This window comes from Balaenoptera acutorostrata, chromosome 8 (assembly GCF_949987535.1).
Source record: "Balaenoptera acutorostrata chromosome 8, mBalAcu1.1, whole genome shotgun sequence".
Taxonomy (NCBI): Eukaryota; Metazoa; Chordata; class Mammalia; order Artiodactyla; family Balaenopteridae; genus Balaenoptera; species Balaenoptera acutorostrata.
Genome location: NC_080071.1, coordinates 36,636,642 through 36,658,396, shown reverse-complemented (window position 1 = coordinate 36,658,396; position 21,755 = coordinate 36,636,642). Strand labels below are relative to the sequence as shown.

The following is a 21,755-nucleotide window of genomic DNA, read 5'->3' as shown; positions in this document are numbered from 1 at the left end:
GAGGGGAAAAGAAGACTGATCAGGTGGAAGCAGAAATCCAAGTACAAGGACACTAGAGTGAGCCCTGGGTATAATAATGCCCCAGCTAAGAGTTAGGACAGATGACTCCAGACCCCCACTCTGGAAGCCTCAAGGCCAAGGTTGTGCTGCAACTTCTGCAGGCTTCTCTGAGAAAGGGGAAAGAGTGGATGCTCAACCGGCCAGGCCTCCAAACAAACCTCCTGCAGGCTTCTGGGGCTGCCGTCTGAGCGGGAGGGTACCTGGAACCAGCAGAGAAGGAGCAGAAGGAAAAGCCCTATCCCCTCTCTTCCTTCACGCCAGGCCTCGGTGAAAAAAGGCAGGCCCAGCCCGGCCCGGCCGGGGCCACACCGGGAGCTAGTATAGCGCCAGCGCCTGCTCACGCAGCACCACGCGCTTCTTCTTCATACGCCGGTTCTGGAACCAGATTTTGACTTGCTGGTCGCTGAGGTTCAGCCTGTTGGACAATTCCTTGCGCTTCTGCCGGTTGATGAATTCGTTGAGAAGGAATTCGTTCTCCAGCTCCGCAATCTGCTGCTTAGTGTAGGGTTTCCGCTTCTTGCGGGCCCTCCCCGGGGCCGCCCCCCACGGCAGGCCTGCAACACAGCCCCAACCCCGGTCAGCCCGGCCCGCTCCCGGTTGCCTGCCCGCCCCTGGCGGCTCCCTCCCTCTACACACTCTCCCCTGCACCCCACCTCCCACCCCGGCCCGGGGTGTGTCGCTCGCGGAGCGTGGCCACCCTTTACCGTCGGGCAGCGAAGGTTGCAGGCAGGAGGCGACGCCCGCCGCCTGCACTGTCATGTTCAAGTTGAGCGGGCCCTTGGTCTCGTCCTTGAAGCCGGAGGAGCAGGGTGTCCCCTCGAGAAGGGCCGAAGAGCCCGGCGCGACGCGGCCCACACCCGCGTAGTCGTACTTGGCCGCTTTGAGAGTAGCGGCCGCGGGGGCCAGGCTAGACTCCGGGATGAAGGGAGGCCGCGCACGGCCACGCTCCTCCGGCCCGGCGGCCGCGTCGGGAGTATAAAACTTGGCCTGTTCTTCGGATCCGTCCTTGGCGCCCAGGGGCTGCAGGCCAAGAGGCCCAGAGCCAGCCAGGTAGGGCTGGGAAAAGCTGCCGAAGTTGGTGGCACTGGCAGGCTGCGCTGGGGCGCAGGAGGCGGGCGTGGTGGCCCAGGGCAGCGCGCCGCGCGGGTATGAGATGGAGGGAAGCGCGGCCAACTGGCCGCCATTCGGCCGCAGGTTGGAAAAGTAGAAGGAGTCGGGCGACTGTAGATTCAGAAGCGAGCCCACATAGCCCGCTCTGTAGAGACTGCGCTCACACATCTCCAACAAAGGGCTTGGGCTGCGCTTGCAGCAGTATTTAGTTACAACCGGGAATAAGAGGACAGGCTCAAACGATTGGACGAAACTTTGCCTGCAGGTTCTTCAAAGCCGGTCATTTCAGCACCGCCTACATCCCCCGACCCGTTTCTCCCCTCCCCACCCCCATTCAGGGTATTATGATAACACCCGCAGTATTCGATGGAGAATGACGAGGCTGCCAAGCAGAGTTAAGGCATGTTGAGCAAAGGTGAAGCCTCTTCGAGTTTCCAGGCTGAATTCAGCAGCTGGGGGCATTGGGCATCGGGTGCGTTTGCCTCAATGTCCCTTGGGGCCCTTCTTGGTCTTGACCGGCTTTGCACTCCCATTTTCCGCTGGCTACATGGGCCAGGCTTGCTTCTACCAGCTTTAACTCGCAGCTGAGGCCTTTTCCAGTACGGTGCACTTCTTGGCTTGTCCAGAGAGCCCTTGGTCTGGTGGAGCCATTAACTCTGTCGCTAGGCCTGAGTAAAGCTACTCCTACCCCGTCCCTCCCCACCTCATCCCTCTGGACTGGACTCTGCACGCATGATCTGGCAGTGAAGACCCAGCGCTGCCTGAGCCCTGGGTCCCCGGCCGCAGGCATAGTTTGCTGATAGAAGAGGAATGCATCACAAATTCTGCCTAAGTTTGGCGCCCAGGAAGGAGGATTCACATCACTCCTGGTGTGCTTCTCCATGGTCCAGCCCTCGACTCCTAAGAAAGTCACCATCCAGGTCCATGGAGAATGCTGGCCTGGGGACCCGGACAGCTTGATTGGCCAATCGTGGCCAAAGGCTACATTCTTTTAATCTCCAGCAGTCACCTTGGAGACTGCAGCCCTTCAAACCAGAACTCCAAGGTGTTAATCCACTCCGTGGCGTGCAGGACGAGCTCCCCTGATCTGATGTGGAAGAACAGAAGAGCCAGAGCCACCGGCCGGGAACAGCAGGGCACACCGAGGCAGCGGACTAGCAGCGTTCCTCTGCTCAGCGCCTCCAGGGGCGCGCGGGCCGCTGGCGGGTTCGGAGGTCTGGCGAACAGGGTGGCAGGCGGCAGCGCTCCCTCGCTGGGAGCAATGTGGCAGTCCCCGCCGCTGTTCCTCCAGTCTAGTGTGGCCGGAGGGTTAAGGATCCTCCTTTCCTGCCTCCGGTCCCAAGACCCCCAGCTACCCCGTGACTGGCGCCCGCCCCAGCCTGCAGCCCGCCTCGCGGTCCCCGAGCCAAGCTGGAATTGGTTAGACCGCCAGCTCCGGCACGGAGACCACACAGGCGCCGCCGGAGGGCAAGGCTGACCAGCGCGCTGCGACTTTATTGTGTGAGTTATGGCGACCAATTGGGCGGCTCTGGGGAACGCAATCGGCCTCTTCTTCTTGCTCTAGGGCGGGGGTAGGGGGTGCGGGTGGGGGTAGGGGTAGGGGTTGGGCAAGTCTGGGCTCCTCAGGGCTCTGTCGGAGTTTCCTTAGGAGCTCAGAAACAGAGACGTATTCCATTCCCTGTCCTTTCATGGGGGGGGGAGGGGCGCGGGGTGTAGGCGCAAGCTGCAACCTCAGTTCCTAGGGACTTAGGGAACCTAGGCTCTCATTTTGGGAAACTTGCCCTGTTTTCCAGGAGCTACAGCCTCCCTAGGTCTGAAAGCTCCAGCTCCAACGGGTCCCTGCAGTCTTCTCTCTTCCTACCTCAGTACTATACAACGATTCTCCGGTATTTCCAGGTCCAGGTGTGTCTTCTTCGGACGCTTTGGCAGCCGCATAGCTGCGGTTTGCCCTATAGGACTAGAGGTGTAAAGGAATTAAAAGAGAAATAGAAAAGACTAGAACAACTAGACTCCATTTCTCTTTGGCTCAGATGATGCCCAGCCGCCCCACCTCATCTCCTGGGTTTATAATTTCCTAGGTCCAGCAGACAAAGTTGTACCGTGGAGCTGGCAGCTGGGGACGGGACAGGGAGGGAGGGAGGGTGGGAGGGAGGGAGGGAGGGAGGCTTTGCTGGTGAGCTGGAGAATGGGAAAAGAGGATTTGGTTGCGGAGCTAAACGGCGAGCTCTGCCAATGCCGCGGACTGCCCAGGAGATGGCGAGCGAGCTCCACGCCTGGTGAGGCGCCGCCGCACGGTCAAGATCAACAGTGAAGGGCGGCGCAGCCGGCCTGGGGTCGCCAGCTCGTGCGGTCAATGAGGCCCGCTGTCAGGCGCGGCCGAGCGTCTCGGAAAGCCGGAGATCGTAGCAGCAAAGCTGGCCGGGACAGTGGAGTCAGAGGGACACAGCGGGCTGCCAGAGACTGGAAAGCGTCGCGGCCGCCCCTTTGTGTGGCAGTACGTCCCAGATCCGAAGCCTCCTTCGCCTCTTGAATCACGCGCAGACGCACCAGCCTTGATTCTCCACCGGCGGCGCTCCTAACCTTCCAGGTTTTGGAGGCGCTCTCCCTGCGGCCTTTCAGTCTCCACCAGAAGCAAAGGCCTCTCCCTGAAGCTCCCTTCGCCTCGCGGGCCTCCCTATCAGCCCTCCGACCACCGACCGGCTCCGCTCCTCCCTCCTCAATTCAGAATATAAAAGGAATGCATATAAATAACAAAGTCTTCATCTGTTATTGATTTAGCCGTCAATTCAAATTCCACTGGAGAGCGTTTGAGCGCAGTTTTAATCTTCAGCAAACCTCCCATTTCTCTTAGGCGGGGAAAACTGACCGGCAGACTACAGATGAAAGGAAAACCTCGAGGCAATCCTCCCTATCCACGTCAGGAAACCTGAGAAATGGACCTGGGAAATAGGATGCGGCCCTGGAGTCTGGAATTTACAAAAAAGAAGGCGGGGGGTGGGGGGGACGATGGAGAAGAAGGGGAAACAGGCCCGTTTCAAATGAAAACACGTCTTGTGAGAAAAAGAGAGAAAATGTTAGTAACTCCGAAGTGGAAGGTCGGGACGGTGTGGCCCCACTTTCAGGGGTTATTTCTTCTTGAAAGATTGAATCGTGGTCACTTTTCCTTTTCTGTCTCTCTGTCTCTGTCTCTCTCTCTCTCTCTGCCTGTCTCAATTAAAACGAAATTGCCTGCTCGAAGTCGGTTGCAAGATACGAAAGAAATCAAGCCGAGGAGGAGAAAACGAAAGTAGCTCCGAACCTTGGGTCTCTGCGCCTTCTCTGGCAGATCCACAGGGGAATCCTCCCGCCAGAAGAGTTTACATATCGTGTGAGGTTTTACACAACTGTATTTAACTCACATACCAAAAGTTAGCAGCCATTGAATTCATCGCGCCCGGGTGCTAACAACGACGAGGCATCCAGCTCCTCAGCGGCCATTTCCCTGAGTGGCAAAAAGCCCTCAGAAAGAAAGTTCGTAGTGCCTAAAAATTGCGTCTAGAGGTTTAGGGTGTATAATTATGGTTTCAGTCTTCAACTGCTGTGTGCAGGCTGCTGGGAGAAGGCGATAAGGGATAAGCCTGAAATGTTTCATTTTCAGAAGTAGAATTTAATTGGGAATTTTTTTTGAGCTGGTCTGGTAAAAAATATAATTTTAGACACCACAAATTATATCCTAATTTAAAGTTATCACTATTTATCTTAAAGGCACAGGAAAAGGAGAGGGAAGGGGTGATGGAAGTGGAGAGCCTGGAGGTTTTACAGACCAGAACTGGTGTTGCGTTTCCTTCACCTATAGGGAATCCCATAGCATTCAGGATAACAAGATTTTATAATAAATAAGACCAGTTTCTAGAGGCAACACAAGCTTGGAAAAAGAAAACAAATGTATAGACTCAGAAGAAACAAGAGAGTTCTGTTTATTTGCATCTCCCTAGGAGTAAAAAGTGATTTTTAAATGCCTGAAGCACTGCCCATGTATCTCAGCTCACAGACATTGCATCTACAAAAATAATCTCTCAGTTGTATAAATATGCAGCACTTTAAAAGTAGTTATTTATCATCACTTTCAGAAACATCTTTTTTTTTCTTCCTGGACTTCAGAGCTCCACATTTGTTAGATGTTTTAAAGCTCCACGAGAGCCCAATACATTTGTTCAGACAGTCAAGTTCTTCGCTGGGTTCTGGATAAAAGTTCCCACCCATGGCCACACTGATTCAAGCCTCTTTCAGGGAACTGAGGAGATGGTCTCAATTCTAGCCCCACAGACTGGAGGCCAAGGAGAGGGGATGCGTTTATACCATCCGTGGGTCACTCTGCCAATTGCAGCCATTTAAATATCTGCATCTAGAGAAATGAAGGCGTCCATGTGGACACATTATTTCCAAATTAAAGATTATAAAAGCACAAATCTACAAGGTGTATTAAACACAATTACAACAGCAAGTGAAAGACCCAAAGTCAGAAAGATTGTCTTCACTCCAATATTGATACAAACCCTATTTAATAAGGTAGCTGCTTTTAAAGCCATCACAGTCCCTCCAGCCTCCTATTTTTAGACTTTCCCAGTGACCCTAGAACACTGCTTGCCCAGAGCTGTTTCCATTTGCCTCAGGGAGACTCCTGAGAGCTAATGATTCAATTACCCAATCACAGGATATGAATGACTGCAAATCATTCTGCCCTAATGGATTATGAAGATAAGAAGTGCTGGAAACAGGCATAAAAAGTGATTTAAAAAAATAAAACCCTAAAATCAAAATGGCACTTCTGAAATTCATTTGGGGGGATTATTTTAAAATACTTCAAGTCCTTTATACTGGCCTGGAGGGAGAAACAGAACATTAAAAAGTCATAAAAAATAAACCTAGACAAGAGCAAAATCAAAAATAAACAAGTAAGAAACAGGACTACGAAGTCAGGTTGGGCAGCAAGAGGTTTTAGAGCCAGATTAGGGGAAGAGAGAAAAACAATTCACAAAATTTGCCATTACTGGCAGGGGAATGGGGGAATTAAATACATATTCAAGTCTTTCCAAAGGTCTTTTGGAGGCAAGTGGAAGCATTTAAACTCTCTGTGGCCAATCTGGCCCACATCAGGAGACAGTATCTTTGAGCTTGGAGACGATTTTCTTGTCTTTCACTCTTCGGTTCTGAAACCAAATGGTCACTTGTCTCTCGGATAGGTTCGTGGCAGCCGAGATCCGCCGCCGCTTGTCCTTGTTAATGAACTTGTTAATGGCATACTCGTTCTCCAGTTCTTTGAGCTGCAGTTTGGTGTAGGGCACCCTCTTCTTCCTCCCCCGACGGTAGACACACATGTCTGGCTGATTTAGAGCCACATCCCCTGGTATAAAAAAACAGCACAGGAGAAATTAGACCAGGATATCTGGAGCACCCAGCTGGGGACTGTGTGTGTAGACTTGGAGGGGGTACAGAGAATGAAGAAAGACAGGCTGTTTACACTTTATTATTATTTACACAGACATATTATTTACATGTTATTAAAGAAAGATTATTTACACTTCAAAGTGAAGGCCAGTATGATGGATCATCATGGTTTCTCAAACCGGCATCTTAACAAGCCTGAGATTTTATGGTGTAGTTGCTGGGGACTCTCATAAGGACAGTTTCTGCAAATGCTGGTTGCAAACACACAAACATACACAGACTTAAAAAGAAATACCTAGGCTGCTTGTTCAGACTTTGACTTTTCGTGTTCCTGTGTTTGGAGCTTGTGAGCTCTTGGAAGCTTTAGTGGTCACTCTGGGGTATTCATATCCTTCAAAAGTGGGGCTCAACTCCGTGACACCTCTTTGGGGAGGAGGGGCCAAGGCCTGAGCAAAGGGCAGCAAAGACCTTCAACTTTAGGAGAAAAATAGGCCTGTGTCCGCACACAGGAAGAAAAGGGTTGTGAGAGAGGCAATTTAAATCAAAAGGATGAATTTACAGATTTCACACAAACTGGACCGACTGTTCCACTGGGTTAACCATGGTTGGGGAGAGGAGGATAGGTGCCCAACTCCCAAGCAGGGGCGTAGACTCCCAATCCATTCTTTTCCTTCTTTCTCTCTTCCTCTTCCTCCCTCCCTGCATCTCTCCCTCTTGTCCTTCCCCTTTTCCCAACGTCCCTACCTGGGAAGGATGATTTCCAAAAGTGGGAGCCCTGTGGCTGGTCCTTGGCGCAGTACACCTGGCTGTTCCACCCGTTGGCCAGCGTCCAGGACTGGTAGCCCTCCATGGAGATGTACGCCTCGTGCCGAGGCTCCCCGGAGCCGAAGGTAGACACCATGTCGATGTAGCCGGGCACATGCTGGTAGGGGCTCGTGTAGCCCTGGTAGAAGGACACCTCCTTGGCTCGCGCGGGCACCTCGTTGGCCGGTACGCTGCTGCTTGCCAGGCCCGACACGTCCATGTACTTCTCCACCGGGAAGCCTCCCAGCGAGGCGTGCGGCGACGACTTGAGAGCATTCTGCTGTAAGCCCACGCCGTGCGACATGCGGCAGCTATAGTAACCGTTACCGAAGTGGTAGCCGTAGCCCAGGGCCGGGGCGCCCGGGGGCGCTGCAGCGGCCGCGCCGGGCGCCGGGCACTCTTTGGAGGAGGAAGCCTCCGGGCGCGCCGCGACCACAGCCGAAGATGACGACGACGAGGCGGAACCCGCGCGCTCAGAGGTCCCCGGGTACGCGAAGCCCGAGGCCGCCGCCGCCGCCGCCGCTGCCGCTGCCGCCGCCGCCGCCGCCGCTGCCGCTCGTCCGGAGTGTGTCCCGGCGAACACTGGCGCCGAGAGGAAGCCGCGACACTGGCCCGGCGCCGCTGCCGCCACGGAGGAGGAGGAGGAGGAGGAGGCCGGGGCCGCCCCGGCGGCCCCGCCGTCCGCCCGCAGCCCGTCCATGTCCCAGCTCCCGGCGCGGCTCATGGCCCGGCCTGGCCCGGCCCCGGCCCCGGCCCCGGCCCCGTGCACGACCCCATGGCGCGGCGCGCCTCCTCCCTCCTCTCCTTTCTCGTTCTCTCGCTCCCGCCCTCTTCCTCTCGCCCTCTCTCCCTCTGCGAGCCTCCCGCCCGCCCGCCAGCCCGCCCTCCAACAGGTTAGCTCATCGCGGGACGTTTATAAAAACGAAGTTCAGGTTGGGAGGGGGCCTGAGCCGGTCGGGGGGCCGCCTCCCTCCCCGAGGGCTCCCGCTCGGGGCCGTGCCATTGGCTGCGCAGGGCCACGTGGGGTGGGGGCGCGGGACAGCCTGGCTCCGGGCCCCGGCCCCTTGGACCCACCCACCCCGGCCCCTACCCCTCCCCAGCCCTCGCGCAGCCCACCGCCCCTTCCCGCCCTCCCCCGGACCCAGGCTTTTGCGCCGCAGCCACCCCCACGAGCTGATTGCGCGACCGCCCATCCTAGGCCCCGTCTGCGACTGAGGCGGGCGCCGAGGCCTGCGCCTTGTCTCGGCCACGGCAGTTTTTGCCACCTCTCCTTGGCTCCCTGAGCTGCACAGCTAAATGAAGGAGAAGGACAGGGATGATCAGAATGATGTGAAAACAGACCGATTTTTGATCCTGTTGTTTAATTCCTCGGATTAGCTGACCTAGACCCCAAACCCGAGGAAGCTAATTTTCTCTACCTTGCGTATTGCTACGGGGCAAAGGCATTTAACGCGTGCTCTCTCGGGCGATCCTCCGAATTAAGACCAATTGGAGCAGACCCCTCCTCCCCCAATACGCACACGCCGTCCACCCGGAAAATGCCCACGAAGCCGCCCTTGGGGCCGGGGACAGAGACTTACAAATAAATCAAGCGGACGAAAAGACCCGTCCTCGGCGCGGCGAACCAGAGGATCTGCCCCAGCGAAAAAAGTCCGAACGCCTGGTCCACGCTATTCGCCTCTACACTCAGGCCAGCCGGGAGTTGCCTCCCGAGCTGGGCTCCCCAGCCCTGGCGCAGCCTCCCCGGGTCCGCAGAAAGACCCTCTGAAGGGCGCCGGGAGAAAGCCACTCTGCCGCCCTCCAGGAAATTTCTGCGCCTCGCCCAGCAGCCGAACTGCCTCTTGCATTTTGCAGACACCACCCACCCCCGCCCGTTACTCACACCAATTAATTGAAAACTTCACTTTCCCAGGAACTTTTGTTTCGTGTTCTTTTCCAAGCTGCCAACTGCACAGAAGTGAGAGGGGCAAATTAAGAGGGTGTTTTTCCCAAGCAAATTTGGGGCTCGTGATGGGAGCAGCCCGGAGCAACAGGGTCTGACTTCGAGGGGGTAGGGTGGGCTCCGGGCAGCCCCGCCAGGGTGTGGGGATCACAACCCTGAGCCCTCTCTTCATCCCTTCCTTCCATTCCTCAGCCACAGAACCCCGGTCCATCATCCTCCATCTTAGACATTAGCGGGGAGCCTATGGGAGTCCTGCGGCAACTCTAAGGCTCCACTTTAAGGGCAACATTAGATCTGATGGGCCGACAGTACTGGGGTGGGTAGGAGAGCCCTCAGAGTGAGCCCATTTCGTTCTGTAGCAGCAACACCCCAGTCCAGCCCACCTCCAAGAAAATCACTCCCCTGAGCCTGTGATTGGTGAAGCCAGCTTGTCACCTAGCCCCACTGTTCTGGACCAAGACAGGACCTGGATGGGGCAACTAAAAGAGCCAGGGAGGCCCTCTTGGACCTGGCCCGTCATCGCAGGGTGGGCTGCTGGTGTTGGGAGTGTTGACACGCAAAACGCAGTAACCATAAAAGGCTCAAATAAAGGGGAAAGTTATGAGAGGGGTGCTGGAAAGGAAAAGCAGGCGAATTTGTTTGACCTTTTTGAAGTCCTAGACATGTTCATGATCAATTCAAGACGGGAGGGGCCTAAGCCTCTGCAGAAAATTGTAGAGGATGGAAGTTTGCTGGTAAGAACAATTTCGGTTTCTTGAGAGAAAGCAGAAGTTAGCAAGAGAAGCTGGATTTGTTTTTTTTGTTTTTTTAAAATGCCAGCCAGAGCCAGGTGACAGGGTTGCTGACTTTTTGGAAGAGTTTGGCTGGGTTCTCTTTACCCAACAATTTCAGTACCAAACCAGTCATGGGATGCTGCCCCCTGAAATGCTCTTATTTTTCCTTTGTATCCCCTTCTTTTTCTCAGAGAGGGAAAGCACGGAGATACTTAAAAAATTTTTTTTCTGTTACCTCAAATAAATTTGTTGAAATATTTCTAAGACATAACTGGAACCAACAAACTTTCAGTCTCTCGAAACTAAATATCTCTGTGATTTTTGTGCCCTGGAATTTCTGCTCCATTTTCTATCTGATAAATACATTTTAATGACTGATTATATGCTAAAAAAGTGAAGAAAGTGAAATTAAGATAGGAAGGAAGAACTTGTCAAGGTTTGCTGATTTCGGACAGCCCTTCACTTTTGGCTTAATTTTCCATGCAGCAAATTAAGTTGTGCAGGACTGGAAGCAAAGTGTGAATTAATGCTCTGGTTGAAAGACACTTCTCAATGGTGGCCTTGCCTCCAGTTTCCTTGTGGAACTCTGGCAAGACTTGGAGTTTCTCTACCCATCCTAGCAGGTATTCAGAGACCAGGGAAGTTTTGAACAGTAAGGAGCATAGCCTCTTGCTATTCTGCAGCTGAACCTTCTTCCAGTACAGCCTTCTAGGTCCTGGCCCTGGGGGAGGGGATTCCCCTTAGGAAAGAGGCTCTGACTGGACCCTATGAAGGTCCCCTAAACCTAGCATCCCAGGGCAGCTGCTCCTATTGGATCATAGGGCAGTGGTTGAGTACCAGGCAAAGTCAGGGCTGCTCTGTTTATGAACTAAGACGACACATAGTTTACAAGCTGGGGGTGGTAGGTAGTGGAGGAATTTTGAGGCTGAATTTGCAGGAATATTCATTTAGCTTGTATACCCTGTATCCAAGGTGATTTTAGGTTTAAACTTAACGGGAATAATTTTCTTTAGCTGGCCAGGAGCACAGACTGAACGCTGTGTGTGGGTGGGTAGGTGTATTATGTTGGGGCTTTAACAACAGAAATAGTCTCTGTTAAACGAAAGTCTTTGCAAACAAAAATGTCTCCAAAAACTGATGTGTTGTTATTCAGTGATTTTTGCCATCTTTCCTGATTTTGGTGAGAAACTCAAGGTGGCCCTTCATTGCCCAAAGTCCTACTCTACCAGAGAAAATCAGGTCACCTCTGCTCTCCCCTCCCATCACTTGCTCCTTTCCCTCCTTTGTCTGCCCAAGCACCCTTTTTTGGGAACTGATGATATCCTGGAAGTCACATCCTCTCTTTTCCTCCTTGTAGCTGATCTTTCAAATCATGTCCCTGTCCTGGGTTGGGGAAGGGGTAGATGCAGACTGCGATTTAGATTTATTGAAGAACACAAGTTCCTCTGCTTGCCAAGACAGAAATGAGCTCAATTAACGACCTAATCGGTGGCCATTAGGGCCAGGACAACAATAGCCGGGTCCTAACAGAATGGGGTCCTGGGGACTCCTTTGAAAGTGTGTTCCTTGATGGCCACAGCAGAAAATGCAGGACACCACTCTAATTAACTTGTAAGAAGCCAAAACTTCAGTGTAGAAATAAAGTCTTAATTCCAAAGTAAAGTCCAGCAGAACTGGCTGGACAGTGCTCTTAACCAAGTCTGTGCTCTGCCAGCTTTGGCGCTAATTTTCCCTCTGCAGGCAATACCCAGTTTCACTCAGGCTGGAGATATCAAAAGGATTAAAAAAAACAGCAAACCCGGGGTGAAGAAAGGGGTCTCTAGCAAGAGCCAGACAGTGGCATCCTGAGTTTAGGCACTTTCTGTGTCTGAGATGTATTCCGTTTGGATTTAATAACACAATTAGGCTCTATTAAATGTAAATTGTTTGCAACAACAAAAAACCTCTTCAAACCGAAGCGTTATTTGGTGAAACCAGGTTTACCTCCCGCAGGGCGGTGGGCCCTTGTTTGGGATGGAGAGAACTCCTACCGTCCTGGCGGGAATTAAACACAGCGAGAGTCTTCCCTCTCAAAGAAGCACTAATCTCACTGCGAAGGGGGAGCCGGAGGGTGGGTGCAGAGCCCGAGGACCCGGGTAACTTGCTGCTTTTTTCGCAAAACAAAAGATGGGACCGAAAACCATCTTCCGCTGTTTTGTCCGACAACTCAAGGTGTGGGGTTATCCTCGGAATACTTCTCTAGCAGTATCATTGTTAACTGAAGTCCAGTAAGTGCTCACTCTGTCGGCCCTTTGAGATGAAAGAAAATAAATGTCTCTCTCTCTCTCTATCTGTCTCACCCCCACCCACATTCCGCAGAGCCCCACCGTCTCGGTGGGAAATCCAGTTGTGGTCACCGGCAGCAGGAAGGGATGAAGGTTAGGGAAATGCCTAACCACGAAGGGGCGGGGCGGGGCGGGGCGGGGCGCGGTGGGCGGAGGAGGCCAAGAGAAGGAAGCGGAGGAGTAAGTGGTCCGGCTTAGCTTCCCGGCTGGGCGGCGCGCAGTTCCCCAGGCTCGGCGCTAGATGTCCCTGCAAGTTTTCCTGTCGCGTCGAGGGCGCACGAGCTTCAGGCAGGCTTCAGTCGGGGTAGCCCCGGAGTCCAGGGACAAAGTACTCTCCCAGCCCCCACCCAAGGCGGTCCTGGTGGGCGCGGGATTGTAGGGGAAAGGAGGAGGAGAAATAGAAGGAGCCAGAGAGGCCCGGAGGAGACGGCGCGAGGCCGGCCTGCCGAGGGATGGCAGCAAAAAGTTGCCAGTACAGAGTCCGTCCTGCAGTCGCCAGACCCGCATCTTCCCTTATAAACCGAAACCTCCGAGCCGTGGGGACCGCACTCAGCCTAAAGAAAACGTACCCCATGTTCTCAGCCCGGGTTCTAGCCGTCCTGCTGTCCCGCCGCACTCGGCGGCCCCAGTCCTCGAGCGAGCTTGCGTCCGGCTGCGGGCCTGCGGGTTTCGGGCCCCGTTGGCCCGGAGCCTTCCTCGCCGAAGGCAGGAGCCAGGCCCCGGAGCTTGCGGGACTCAGCGACAGCTCCGGCTCTACCGGCGCTCCTCCCCTCGGGCAGCCTGGACAAATTTTTACAACCTTCAGTCGAAGGCCAAAAGTGTTTACCACTTCACCTCGGAGGACCCGCCGCTGCTCAAGAAACAAATATTTAGTCTGGAGGCCTAACAACAAAAACAAATTTAGGCCTCTTTCATGTAATTCCTCCTTTGGAGTAAAAAGTGCTTTTCAGCCCTCCTGGAGAAAGCCCTTTCCGAACCCTCAACCCCAACGCATCTTAAAAATTCCTGCCAAACCACGCGGGCATGGGTTGATTTTTTTTTTTTTTTTTTTTGAGTGAGTCTTGTGCCTTGGTAGTGAGTAGGAGGTTTTGATGGCCTGGAGGCTGCGTCTGATAACCAGGGACTTTTGACAGGTGGTTCCCAGTCTCAGCCTAGACATTTCGGGAGAGCTGCAAGGTTTGGGTATTTCAATAATGAACCCCAACAGAACTGTGTCAGTCTTCTCACTACCTCTATGCAGATTCAATGTTTTTGAGTATTTAAAGAAGACATATGCAAAATAAAAGCACCAACAATAAATGCTGCCCAAAGCTTTAAAATACCGTATAGTTTGGATATTATCAGAGATAACTTAAATCACAAGCAAGTTCTCTAATCTCTGTGTGGAAGCTTTCTTATCTCTGAAAAAGGGATAATAATAGAATGATTTCTAGAGTTGCTCTGAGCATTAGAGAAGCTAATGTATGTAAAAAGCACTTGTAATTTCAGAGTTAAAGCTCTATATAGGTGGGCCAATATTACTACTACTGGTAAATGTGGAATCTACATAAATTAAGGGACATTAAATATTGTAATGGAATGTTCACCATCTCCCATGAAACATTGTCTGCTAAGCGCAGTTCAGTGAAAAATTCTGGGTGTCTTTTAGTGTGAGTAGTTTTCCTGACATGGTCTCGAACATACTTTTCATGATAAATGTGCTAGAATACGCAATGTTAGTGTTATTTAAAAGGTGCAAAATAGTTTTGGAAACCACTAATGAATGAAGGTGTCGCCGAGAAATGGTGTTTTCCCTTTTCAACAGACTGAGGTCCGGTTTGCTACAGGTTTTGGCACGAGGGCCGAGGAGTCCCCGAGGAAGGGAGGAAGCTGGAGACCCACCCGCGGGGTGAAGGAGGAAGGGGCTGCCGTCAGTACCCCGCCCCCAGCGGCGGCTCCTGCGATTGAAAGCAGCTCACAGCCGCCGAAACCGCGAAGAAAACAGACGGGGGCGCCAAACGACAGCAATAAAGGCATCTGCGACTTCCGCTTAAGTCGCGCCTCCGCCCGATCCCACCCCCTGCCAGGGCCTTGGCCCCCCCCCCCCCCCGGACCGGAGCCTGGACCGAAGTGTCCCATTCAGTCCCTAAAGCTAAGTGGGACTAGGGGGTACCCTTCCCAAGTTCCTGGGACAGCAACCCCCCTCCGCTGGGCGCGGCCTGCCAGGGATGGTGGAACTGGGCATTCGGACTGTGGAAGGAGAGGGAAGGAGAGGTGGGATAATCCGCAAGGCTGAGCTCTGACCACGTTAATGGCCGGAAAGCCGGCGCGAGAAGGGCTCATAGTGCTCGGAGTCGGGTGGCCTCTGGGGCAGGGGCGGAGGTGGACCCGAGTGATGTCCTCCTCTGAGCTCCCGACGCCCATTATACGTCCCACCTCTCACCTCTCCAGTCACCAGGTGCCTATCCAGCTTTCCATTTCTCACCTTGGGAGAGAATTCCATTTTATTACCTTAAAGAGGCAGAATTGATTTTCGAAGCAGAACTCGCGTTGTTGAAATAAGTGGGTGCCAAGGGGAACAGGAGATAAACTTTTGGCATTGACTCTGTGTATAAATGTATATAAATATACTTCACACCTCGCCTCCCTTTACATTCCTGACGCGCCCCCAACGGGTCCAAAGTTAAAAGGAAAGCGCCAACAGAGAGATGGGCAAATAGATCTCGGGTTTGCCCCTAACACACCCCCGATGTGCTGGGTGTGGCGGCAGGGAGGAAAGGGGGGGCCCTGGGTTGGGGTCTGGGTTGGCGGTGCAGGACCCGAGACCAGCGCCCAGATTGCCAGGGTCTCTCGGCAGCTTCGGAAGCTCGCAGGCCGACCTCCGGGTCCCGTCTCTATCCGCCCTTGTTCCTGCCGGTGGCCGTGGATCTCTCCCCTTGGGCAGCTGGTGGGTGGACCCGCACAGCTCGTTGGGGGTCCGAGCATCGTGGGGCGCAAGCGAGGGAGGAGACGTGTAACGGCCTTGAGTGAAGATTGATCTTCGTTAAAATGGTTGCCACCAGCGTCATTATGACCATCAAAGTTATCGCCAAGAGGCTCAGCCGCCAAGCTCAGGTCGGGAGGAGCAGCAGCAAGGCTAGTCCGCGATTTTTCGCGCCCAGACTCAGCGCAGGGAATATCCGGGGCCACAGGTAAGAGGCTGGGGTGGGGGAGAGGAGGAAGGAGAGAAGGAAGAAGAGCAGAGTGGGGAAGAGAGGGCAGGGGGATGGTAGGGGAAGGAAACTAAATCTCTTCTTTCCCATCCTTGACCTCGAAACCCGGCAACTTTGCCACAAATAATTCGATTTGAGGAGGGAGGGGGAAAGCTGGCAAAGTAAAAGTGGATTTGGGGCGGCCCATATGGCACTGTAAATTGCGACTGTGTTTAAAGTTAGCTGTTGAATTCTGCAATGAAATCGTCCAGCCGAGTTCATTTCCCCTAGGGAAAATGCGTAGGCGAGAAGCCTATCCATCAGCAGGATTATAAAAGTAAAAAACCTGGGACTTCAAGTTCAGGACTCACTCTGCAAACGGTATTAAAAAATCAGAGAGAACCTAATGATTTCCGTTTGGAGGCGCGGGCCCAACGCACCTCCCCAGCCACGTAGCACTGAAGTGCTTTCAAAACTCTATGAGATTCTCTCTCTCCCTGTCTCTCCTTCTCTCTCTCTCTCTCTCTGTCTCTCCCTCCTGGGTGGGAGGAGAGTAGCCAGGCTGAGGCGGAGAAGTGGGGAGAGAGAGAACGCGGCGTCCTATTTGTTAAATAAAATACATATTTGGTTCTGAAATTCGAAAGATAAGTAATCCAGACAGGAGCGCAAGGTCTTCTCCTTACGCAACTCTTCCTACATCCTCCCCCGTCCCCCCCTTACCCTTCTCCCGCTTGTAAATGTTAAAAACAAACAAACAAACAAACAAAACTTCCCGACGATCTACTCTGGAAAATCAAAGCATTATCTATTATTTAACACGTATCTGTGTCCGAGGAAAAATGAGGAAGGCGCTGCATGATTAGGACCTAAGGGGCAACCCAGCAAACTGAGAGCGTAATGATGCCCCTAAATGAAGGGGGAAATGTGCCGCTGCGCGCTCTATTAATCAGACTGTCAATTTCACCCCCGAGGCCAAACCCCCGGGCGAGCAGAACCTGCGGGCAAAGGACCGGGAGCCTTCCTCCTCACTTCTTGTCTCTTCTCGCCTCCTACCTGGATCTATTTGTCTGCTCTGAAGCCGCCTTCATTACCCACTGACAGGAGCGTGTATTTATTTGCTTATAAACCTGTTACAATAAATGATTATTCGAACGGCGTCATTCGTACCTTAATGACGAGCGAGCGCTACTTTTTGATGAATGACATCTCGGGCTCGGAAGGATGTATGGGTCATTTTGACCAGTCATTCCCTCGCTGTGGCATCCCACAATTTTTCCGCCTCCCTCCAAAAGAGATAATAATATTTAGAGGCGCTCGCTGGGGCTGAATGAGAATTAGCCCTAGGCGCAGCCCATCATTAGGACGGGACAGCCGGGCCACTGTGACATTTTTTAGAAAGCTGAGATGATGGAAAGAATAAGAAAAGAGATGATTCTTATGGAGAGAGGGCTGCACAGCCCCACGGCCGGCAAGAGGTTCTCCAATTTGTCCGACTCGGCTGGCAATGCTGTGCTCGAGGCCCTGGAAAATTCGCAGCACCCGGCTCGCCTCAGCCCGCGCCTGCCGTCCGCCCCCCTGCACAGCGCTCTGGGAGACCTCCCTGCCAAGGGCAAATTCGAAATAGATACTTTGTTCAACCTGCAGCACCCGGGCAGCGAAAGCACCGTCTCCTCCGAAATCGCGTCCGCCGCGGAGGGCCGAAAAAAGCCGGGTCATTATTCAGAGGCGGCAGCCGAGGCGGACATGAGCAGCGACGTGGAGGTGGGCTGCTCGGCGCTGCGCTCGCCCGGCGGCCTCGGCGCCGCGCCGCTCAAGGAAAACAATGGCAAAGGTAATCGCGCCGCCCGCGACGCGCTCTCCAGTCCCATCCTCTCTGTTCCTCCGCTGCCCTGCCGGCTGTTCTTGGTGCCTTTGCCCCTCTCCGACCCTCTGCAGCGAGCTGCACAGAGCTGGTTCAGGCGGGGGCGGGACGCAGGCGTGGAACCGTGCCCTCCGGCTCTGCTCCTTGAGCCTCCCAGAGAGACGCAGGCCTGGGGCCTGCCCTCGCTCCTGAGTCCGAGAAAATGTTTCTGCGAGCGGGTCTAAACACCCATGCGAGCCGACCTACCCCTAGCCATCCACTGAGTCGCGTTGGGGGAAGGCTGCCCAGGGCAGCTGCTCCGAACTCCGCGGCCTCTGAGCCCCAAGGCCGAGTGAAGGGGGCATTCTAAGTCGAAGGGAGCCTCGCTGGGCGCCTCTGGGAGACCCTCTTGGGTCAGCGGGAGAGAGTTGAAAAGTAGAGTCCACCCCCGAATGGTTCCTGTTTGAGCTACTTACTGCTGTCTTTCCAATCTTAAAATATTTTAAACCAAATCCCAAAGACTGTCAAAGAAAGGTTAGAGGCCGTACAGAAAGCTGACCTGCGGTCTCCAGATCATGGCAAATCCAGAGCTTCTCAAACTGAGTCTAGATGTAGGCATTTTCCCTTGGCCAATTTTCCTCCTGAGCTGAAAATTTCCTTTTATTAAAACAAAACAACCCCCCTTCCAATTGAGTTCCTATTATTTGGTTATGAAGAGCTCCCCAAACTTTATTGATTCCATTAACGGCAGCAATTTGTAAGCATGACAGATCCCATCAATTCAGGCAGCGCCTCGCCTTCCTCTCGCGGCTTCCCCCATCCTCGTGCAGCCCCAGCGCGGAGATCCTGGTCTTACGGTGACTCATGCGCTGTCGGCCGTTTGTTTGCCAGGGTTCGCGGAGAGTGGCTCAGCCGCGGGCACCACGACGTCTGCGTCGGGCTCTGGCCTCGGCAGCCTGCATGGAGGCGGCGGCGGCGGCGGCGCGGGCGCAGCGCTGGTCGGCTCCGGCTCTGGCGCGGATCAGGTGCGGCGCTACCGGACGGCGTTCACCCGCGAACAGATCGCGCGCCTGGAGAAGGAGTTCTACCGGGAGAACTATGTGTCGCGGCCCCGCCGGTGCGAGCTGGCCGCTGCGCTCAACCTTCCCGAAACCACTATCAAGGTATTGATTCCAGCATGCGCCTGTTCTAGCCTCCCCCAGGGTGTCTGGGTTGATTTTTGTTTCTCCTTTCTGGGTGGCTAGATTTAGCTGAGGGCCTGAAAACCCGCGGGGAGAGTCACCAAAGGAACTGGCATATTTATTTCTCAGCTGCCGTATCCGAAGGGTTGGCCGGCCTGGCTGACCTGGGAAGCCCCCGAATGGCGCAGCCCATGCCGCAAACGCTCGCCTCAGCTCAGCGCCTGCCCAGGTGCCCCTAGCCCATGTCCTTGGCCTCACTTTCCCCTCGGCGGCAAAGCCGTCTGGTCTTTGTTCCTCTGGCACGAACCAAAGGTGAAACTTTCCATTTGCTCTTGATCTTGGAGATTTATTTTTCACATAAATCGTTACAACAAGGAGAAAGGATACTGTATTTTAAAAATCGATTAGGTTGAGAAAGTTTTCTAAACATTTTTTCTCCTGGGCAAAGGGAAAAAAGCAACCTCCCGGGGGGAGCAACGAAATTGTCCTTATTTACATATCTTTAGGCGATTAATTTTATTATAAGTCCAGGAGAGATAGCCGGGAGGCTGGGCTATCCTCACGGAGGATCTGGCACTCTAGAAAAAGAAAAGAGGAAACTCCACGGGATAGGGGAGGAGTGTGAAAGTCTCCCTTCGGTTTGGTCGGGCTTTCTTTAATTTAGAGTTGTGACGAATGATGTCTTCATTAGATACCGTGTGGGGAGGGGTAGAAAAGTCCCTTTCCCAGTTTAAGAGGATGTTGCTCCCGCCACTCATTTGAAGCAAAAGATTCCAACAAAACCATCCCTTCAATATCAGAACCGGACCCGTGCCCCTCGGGACAATTCCTTGCAGCTCAGAGGACTCAAGACCTCGCGCGGCGACTTTTTAGAAAAGCTGCAGCGGCAGCTTCTCGTCAAAGGAGGCCTAGAATCCCCGTGCAAATCCTGGTATTGAGAGACGGGTGCTTGGCGAGGCCGGGCACCGGTGGGTGGCGGGAAGGGGAGGAAAGGTTGGGTTGGGACGAGAAAACGCAGCCCAAAGCAAGGGAGCAGAAGCCCGAGGAGCCGCAGCAATTGGACACAGGGAAGAAGACTCTGTTCGCTTAGGAGGGTGTGCCTACGGCGCTCCACACTGCCGCCCACACTGTCCCAGCTGGAAGAGGAGAGGGGACTCGGGGCTGGGCCCGGTCGGAGGGGCGTAGGCCAGGCTATTCGGAGGTCCGGGAGGGGCGGGGAGGCACAGGGCGGGGGCTGGGGCCTCGGGACGCTCCCTAACTCGGGCTGCGGCGCGGCTCTCCCCGCAGGTGTGGTTCCAGAACCGGCGCATGAAGGACAAGCGGCAGCGCCTGGCCATGTCGTGGCCGCACCCGGCCGACCCCAGCTTCTACACCTACATGATGACGCACGCGGCCGCTACCGGAAGCCTGCCCTACCCCTTCCACTCGCACGTGCCGCTGCACTACTACCCGCACGTGGGTGTCACGGCTGCGGCCGCGGCCGCTGCGGCCTCCGGCGCAGCGGCCGCGGCCTCATCGCCCTTCGCCACTTCCATCCGCCCGCTGGACACCTTCCGCGCGCTCTCGCATCCCTACTCGCGGCCGGAGCTGCTGTGCAGCTTCCGTCACCCGGGCCTCTACCAGACGCCCGCGGCCGCCGCGGGGCTCAACAGCGCGGCCTCGGCCGCAGCGGCAGCAGCTGCTGCGGCGGCCGCGGCCTCGTCGGCCGCGGCGGCCGGGGCGCCCCCCAGCGGCGGCTCCGCACCCTGCTCGTGCCTCAGTTGCCACAGCAGTCAGTCGGCCGCGGCGGCCGCAGCCGCTGCCGCCGCCGCCCTGGGCTCCCGGGGTGGCGGCGGCGGAGGCGGCGGGGGTGGCAGCGGCGGTGGCGGCGGCGCTGGGGCCGCCGGGGGCTCGGACTTCGGCTGCAGCGCCGCAGCGCCACGCCCCGAGAGCGGCTTCCTGCCCTACTCAGCCGCTGTGCTTAGCAAGACCGCCGTGAGCCCGCCGGACCAGAGGGAGGAGGCGCCGCTCACCAGATAACTACGTCGCCGCCGCCAGGGGGCCGCGCCCGCCGCTCCGAGTGTGCCCGGGAGTCCCCTGAGCGCCCCCCGTGCCCCCTGTGCGCCCACGTGCCCTCTGCGCTCTGCCCGCTGCTGAGGCTGTCGCCAGGGGGCGCCCCAGCGCGGGAGGCCTAAGGGAACCTGTCCCGAATTGGGGGGAAGAGCCGGCACGAAAGCTCGGCGTGCTTACCCTCAAATTATTTCTATTTTTGTATTTGCTACCCAGCCACCTCCCCTCCTCTAAGTATGTTTCCCGCCGCCCAGACCCCGCTTTTTTGCCTCTGTCCCGAGCTCTTGGTCTCCCCAAGACAATCTCCTCGCCCCCAAACTAGTCCTCTGGGGTCTCGGGTCCTGGCTTAAGCCGTCAGGCCCGGTTACTCGGCTGAGCCACGTGGCCAGAAGCAAGGAGAACCACAACAAAGAGAAGGGAATGGTGTGCGCTAGTGCTTTGTGCGGGAGGGAAATCCACCCCCGATGTTCCTGCTGCTTCTCTGTTTCTTCCATCCATTCTTTTCTTTAAACGAGGGTGAGAAGAGGTAGCAGTTTTTCTCTCATCCTGAGCTTGTTAGGGGCCCTATCTGAGGAGAGCGGAAGAATGGAGGTCTGAGAAGAAGGCCTGGAGGGCGGATGGAGAGCGCGGGCGGCTGCGGGTGTGTGTGTGAGATTGTTTACTGCGTGCGGGGGACAAGGATGGTGGGGCAGTGGCCGCCGTCCCCGGAAAGGACAAAGCCCCAAAGCCGAGATGGGAAGGGGCGGCGGTCTTGCCGCCTGTCTCTCGGCCCACAACCCCCTTCTCTCTTCTGATCTGCGGTTTGGGATGGAGGCATCTTGCATATTTTATGCAAAAAGTAATGGCTAATGAGATTGCCACAGCCAGGCCAGGAAAGGAAAGGGAAACGAAAGGATGGGGAGGGCAAGACTGACAGATCGCTGTAGTATTTGAAGAAGCGTTTTCAGCTCAGTTTTCCAACGATTGGGTTCCACTCCATCTGGGAAATACTTGAATTTCTAAATATATATTATCCTGAAGCATTTCCTTAGACACTTTTCTAAGTTCGAACTCTTCCCCTCACCCCCTTCCCTCC

At 54.9% G+C, this 21,755-nt stretch overlaps 3 protein-coding genes across 3 annotated transcripts; 1 reads left to right on the top strand and 2 right to left on the bottom strand.

Annotated features, from left to right (window-relative positions):
* Window positions 1–375: 375 nt before the first annotated feature.
* On the bottom strand, window positions 376–1,338 carry HOXD12 (homeobox D12). The gene is made up of 2 exons (XM_007190425.2): window positions 765–1,338; window positions 376–614 (listed from the first exon to the last, which is right to left on the bottom strand). The coding sequence occupies exons 1-2, from the start codon at window positions 1,336–1,338 to the stop codon at window positions 376–378; spliced, it is 813 nt and encodes a 270-aa protein (XP_007190487.2).
* Window positions 1,339–5,102: 3,764 nt separating this feature from the next.
* On the bottom strand, window positions 5,103–8,256 carry HOXD13 (homeobox D13). Its single transcript, XM_007190444.2, has 2 exons — window positions 7,342–8,256; window positions 5,103–6,553 (listed from the first exon to the last, which is right to left on the bottom strand). Exons 1-2 carry the CDS (start codon window positions 8,123–8,125, stop codon window positions 6,303–6,305), a joined length of 1,035 nt encoding a protein of 344 aa, XP_007190506.2. The 5' UTR covers window positions 8,126–8,256; the 3' UTR covers window positions 5,103–6,302.
* An 8,758-nt stretch (window positions 8,257–17,014) lies between these two features.
* On the top strand, window positions 17,015–20,650 carry EVX2 (even-skipped homeobox 2). The gene is made up of 3 exons (XM_057551986.1): window positions 17,015–17,441; window positions 18,342–18,613; window positions 19,919–20,650. Exons 1-3 carry the CDS (start codon window positions 17,015–17,017, stop codon window positions 20,648–20,650), a joined length of 1,431 nt encoding a protein of 476 aa, XP_057407969.1.
* Window positions 20,651–21,755: the final 1,105 nt, after the last annotated feature.

What these genes read in the sequence shown, in the direction of transcription:
- HOXD12 (XM_007190425.2), bottom strand. Translation starts at nt 1,338, where the DNA reads ATGTGTGAGCGCAGTCTCTACAGAGCGGGCTATGTGGGCTCGCTTCTG. An exon ending in GCAACCTTCGCTGCCCGACG is followed by an intron (nt 615 to 764) that starts GTAAAGGGTGGC and finishes GCTGTGTTGCAG; the next exon opens with GCCTGCCGTGGGGGGCGGCC.
- EVX2 (XM_057551986.1), top strand. Translation starts at nt 17,015, where the DNA reads ATGATGGAAAGAATAAGAAAAGAGATGATTCTTATGGAGAGAGGGCTG. An exon ending in CAAGGAAAACAATGGCAAAG is followed by an intron (nt 17,442 to 18,341) that starts GTAATCGCGCCG and finishes TTTGTTTGCCAG; the next exon opens with GGTTCGCGGAGAGTGGCTCA. An exon ending in TTCCCGAAACCACTATCAAG is followed by an intron (nt 18,614 to 19,918) that starts GTATTGATTCCA and finishes CTCTCCCCGCAG; the next exon opens with GTGTGGTTCCAGAACCGGCG.
- HOXD13 (XM_007190444.2), bottom strand. Translation starts at nt 8,125, where the DNA reads ATGAGCCGCGCCGGGAGCTGGGACATGGACGGGCTGCGGGCGGACGGC. An exon ending in TTGGAAATCATCCTTCCCAG is followed by an intron (nt 6,554 to 7,341) that starts GTAGGGACGTTG and finishes TTTTTATACCAG; the next exon opens with GGGATGTGGCTCTAAATCAG.